General features: G+C 33.2%; 1 protein-coding gene across 1 annotated transcript; it reads left to right on the forward strand.

Annotated features, from left to right (window-relative positions):
• Positions 1-991: 991 nt before the first annotated feature.
• On the forward strand, positions 992-4,597 carry LOC123664451 (UDP-glucosyltransferase 2-like). Its single transcript, XM_045598993.1, has 4 exons — positions 992-1,777; positions 3,160-3,382; positions 3,478-3,697; positions 4,312-4,597. Exons 1-4 carry the CDS (start codon positions 992-994, stop codon positions 4,595-4,597), a joined length of 1,515 nt encoding a protein of 504 aa, XP_045454949.1.
• Positions 4,598-4,877: the final 280 nt, after the last annotated feature.

Below are 4,877 nucleotides of genomic sequence, written 5' to 3' on the forward strand. Positions count from 1 at the left end.
AAATGAGACATTTGACGGAACTTGTTTGTGACAAAACTGTTTTGTAATTCTACTTTGGTAACCTTCTACAAAAAAAATTGCTATGGCCCAGAGATAACATAAGTTCTAATGTCTGTGCGTGTCAAAAACGATATTTATACATTATTAATACAAGCTCAACAAATAATGAAAAAAAAAAAAATTGCACAAAAAGTATTTAATTGAAAATTATTAGCATACGTGTGCGTTAACCTTGCACTTACTTACGTGTGAACTGCAATCGGAAAGAAACAACAGAACATTATACAAGTTGTATTAAAAATTTCATTGGGTTCTTTGATTACACTAAATGGTTGAAAAGGTTGTTTAATTTAACAATTACATATTATTTGTGGCTCAGTTACCAAACTAACCTCTATTATTTCTTGTAACGAAAAATTAGCTTTAGAAACAGGTTTCTAACTATTGGAAGAATAGAAAAATAAGTAATTTTATTTACTACATTTTCAGAATTAATTTAATGAAATGTTACTCTCACCTCATTTAGACAGAAACTCATTAAAAATCGACCCCTAAAAATATCTCAAATGTGAAAAACTGTACACATATATGTATGTACTGTACATCTGTATTATAACTATGTATTATATTTCTTCATATAAAAGACCAATCAGAACTACATGAAGTGTACTATATTTTAACCTGTTATTGCGAAATATTTTCGTTTGTCAGTTATGTAACTGTGTAAAAATAAAACAAGCCAGAAATTAATATATCAGTTGAAATATGTTAAGTTGGGTTGACGTTTTTTTAGTGTGTATGTGACCCTTACTTATAGGAATTATAAACAGTTGTCATAATATGAATAATAGTTGATTATTACAGTAACTACAACGACACATTATACGTTAAAATAAACATTTCGATTTTATATTCTATATTTAAAAATATGCAGAAAACACTTGAATCTAAAATGTTTTCAATATATACAATATTTTTCTGTTTTGTAATTATGCAAAGTGAATCAGCAAGAATTCTTGCCGTGTTCCCAACTCCTTCGATAAGTCATCAAATAGTTTTTCAACCGTTGACGCAAGAACTAGCGAAACGTGGTCACGAAGTGGTTGTGATAACTACAGACCCAGCCTTTACAAAAGAAAGTGCACCGAAAAATCTTCGTGAAATCGATCTTCATGATTTATCGTATAATATTACGAAATCGGCCAAAGAAGTTTTTATTTCAGGAAAGAAAAAAGATTTAAATCAACAAGTGCAATTAGTTCTCGAAGCATTACCATATATTACAAAACAGCAGTTTTTATCTGAAGAAGTGCAAAGTTTATTAAGGGACAGTAGTGTCGCGTTCGATCTCTTGATAGTCGAACTTTTATCGCGACCAGCTCTAGCCTACTCCCACATTTATAAGGTACCTGTCATTGAAATAAGTTCCTTTGGGGGTTCTATTGGAACATTTGAAATGTTGGGAGCTTCTTCTCATCCACTCTTATATCCACTAGCATTCCAACAGAAAAGTTATAATCTTACTTTATGGGAAAAAATAATTGAGTTGTACAGCTTCTCCTTCATCTATAACTTAGCTAAAAATTTGGACGATAATAATTCTGAAGTAATGAGAAGGATAGTTGATACAAACATTCCACCTATCGGAGAATTGGAGAAAAAAGTGCAAATGTGTTTTTTGAATAATCATCCACTTTGGGATTTCAATCGTCCTGTACCAAAAAATGTGTTATATATAAACGGAATACCCTTGAAACCAAACAAGGCTTTACCTGAGGTATTTATAACAACCACACAATTTAAATTTTAATTCTATAGATGATCTTCAGCTGAGCACTGTTTCTATTCTATTAAAAGCGTTCGCAGGTATTTCACAGGGTAGCCCAAGGTAGTAAGGAAAGTTATTATCGTTAGTTTGAGTTATTATCCTTTATCATATAAGCAAAGCGTTAAAATTTTAGTAGAATTTTAAGTTTAAAATGTATCTTCAAATAAACTAAAAAAAAAATTGTCTTACTATTCCAATAATTGTTTCGTAACTTTTTTAACATCCTTACTAATATCATAAATGCGAAAGTAACTCTGTCTGTTTGTCTGTCTGTCTGTCTGTTTGTCTGTCTGTCTGTCTGTCGCGCCCAAACTACTGAACCGGTTTAAATGAAATTTAGTATCCATCACTGAGGTAGGGCACAGCAGGAATTTCCTGCTCAAAATATGGAGCAGCCCGACTGGGGTCACAGCAAAATAATACTGTTTTCAAGCATTATTGTGTTCCTGTTGGTGACTAAGGTGACCAGAGCTCCTGCGGGGATTGGGGATTGGGTCGGCAACGCGCTTGCTATGCTTCTGGTGTTGCAGGTGTCTATAAGCTACGGTAATCGCTTACCATCAGGTGAGCCGTACGCTTGTTTGCCGACCTAGTGACATAAAAAAAAATTCAGATAGTCTAGAGCCTGAGAAAGGACATAGGCTAATTTTTAATGCAAAAAAGGGTTGAAAGTTGGGGATGAAAAACTGTATGGAAGTATCGTCATTTTTAGAGCTAGAAGGCTTGAAACTTATTTTTTAGGCTGTTGATTCGTTATAAATAAATATGACATTCAAATTTGTTCGATTTTTATTTATTTATTTTTTATTTTTGTGTAATCCACTCATTAGAAAATTCTAAACATTTTTTAAATATCATATCATACCGAATATAAAATCATCATATCAAAAATTTCGATCTAGCGAATACATCGTTCCATAGCTTAATTGGCTAGAGCACCGACACGGTCAGTCGGAGATGTAGGTTCGATACCCACTGGAAAGGTCGATTTTTGATATGATATTAAGTAAAATGAGATTCAAAGTTTGTAAAAGTTTTAGGCTCAAGGGTGTAAAATAACAATAGGGAATTGAGGATGAAAGTTGGTGTGGAAATATATAAGGTTTATGTGAGCATTGAATGAAAAGTTTTCAACAAGAGACAAAATATTAGAGCTATTCTGATGTCCAATAAACCAAAAAATACATCCAAAAAATGCTTTCCAAAGTCACTATTCCACGCGGACGAAGTTGCGGGCACAGCTAGTGATATTATAAAACATAATAATACTCCATTTATTCTTAAGTAAAGTTTTTTTCAAATTATCATTCAAATATTTGTAAATGTAACAGGATTTAAAAACGTTCATCGATAAATCGAAACATGGCGCTATTTACGTAAGCTTCGGAACGAATTACTCGCCATCTTATCTACCACAAGAAAAAATTCAAGTATTAATGAATGTTTTTTCGCAACTTCATTATAACGTGCTTTTGAAATGGGACAAAGAAGATATTTCGTCCTGTCCGAAAAATGTTAGAGTTCAGAAATGGTATCCACAGTCAGATTTATTGAGTGAGTATACAACACACTATAAAACACTAAACTAAGAAATTTGTTCATAATGCTTATAAAACATGCAATATATAGCATATTTATGTTAATTACAGAACATCCCAACATTAAAGCCTTCGTTACACAGGGAGGACTCCAATCTACAGATGAAGCTATCGATGCTGGAGTTCCTTTAGTCGCAATACCACTTCAAGGAGATCAGTGGCTTAATACAGAAAAATATGAATATTATAATATTGGAATCAAACTTGAGATGGAAAGTCTAACGGAAGATACGTTCAGAAATGCTATTAAGACCGTAGTACGTGATGCAAGGTAAGTATTCATACATACATGGGTAGGCAGAGACTACTTCTTTCCACTTGCTACGATCCTTACATTCTTCTTTCGCTTCGTCCACTTTCATTATTCCCTTCATATATTCTCTTCGGTTTAGGGTACTCTTGACCTGGCCTTTTTTCAAGACGTCCGGCCTCAGAACGTTTGCCTAGGTTTACCCCTTCCATCCCTTCCATCCACACTCGCCTTATACACTTTTTTCGTCAATCGTTCTTCACTCATTCTCTCGACATGACCAAACCATCTGAGCATACCTTTCTCAATTTTTGTCACTACATCTTCTTTCAGACCAGGTAAATATTCGTGTAATTGAAATCAATTTCAATCCTGAACTTCCTTCCTTCTGTATCTTCCTCCCCAATAGGCAAGAAGTTGTTTATTCAGGTTAACTGCTTTTATATTTTAATAATAAATGTTTGTGGCGTACCCACACAAATATAAGCATTTTATCTGAATAATAATTAAATTTAATATTAGGAGTTCGTATATTGTTTTTGATTTTATTATTCATTAATAAAAAGTTACTAGAGATTAGATATGTAATATCAATGCCTCATTCGCTAAACAGCCTATTTCACCTATATTTATAGCTATCGAAGAAATATTTTGAAGCTCCGTGCTATAATGCGTGATGAAGCACAAACAGCGCTGCAGCGCGCTGTGTGGTGGACGGAGCACGTACTGCGACATGGCGGCGCACATCTGCGCGCGCCTACAGCTGGTGTGAGCTGGAGTGAATACTACGAGATCGACTTAGTGGTCATCGTGTTAATTGTCACTTTGACTTCATTGGTTATGATTAAATATTTAATCTATTCAGCTGTTTCTAGAATCTTTGCGCCTACTTTAAAGTTACCAGAATGGAAATCTGATTAATATTTTTTAACTACTCTAATATTTTCAAACTTTGAACCAGCGTAAAGATGGTCATTACTTGTATGATTTTTAAGTATTATCAAAATGTTATCTGCTAACGTGCTTCTGTTGGAATTAAAAATAAAATAAGAAAAAAAATGTACTTCATATAGGGAATGTTTTCGCTCTTTTTGAATTATTGATTAATCGAATGATTTAGCTGTTCTTTAACTTTTTACATTAGTTACTTATTTCCATATAAAATATCTATAAGTTATTTCGATTTGGAAACTTGACACGC

The sequence above is a fragment of the Melitaea cinxia genome, chromosome 22 (assembly GCF_905220565.1).
Source record: "Melitaea cinxia chromosome 22, ilMelCinx1.1, whole genome shotgun sequence".
Lineage (NCBI taxonomy): Eukaryota > Metazoa > Arthropoda > Insecta > Lepidoptera > Nymphalidae > Melitaea > Melitaea cinxia.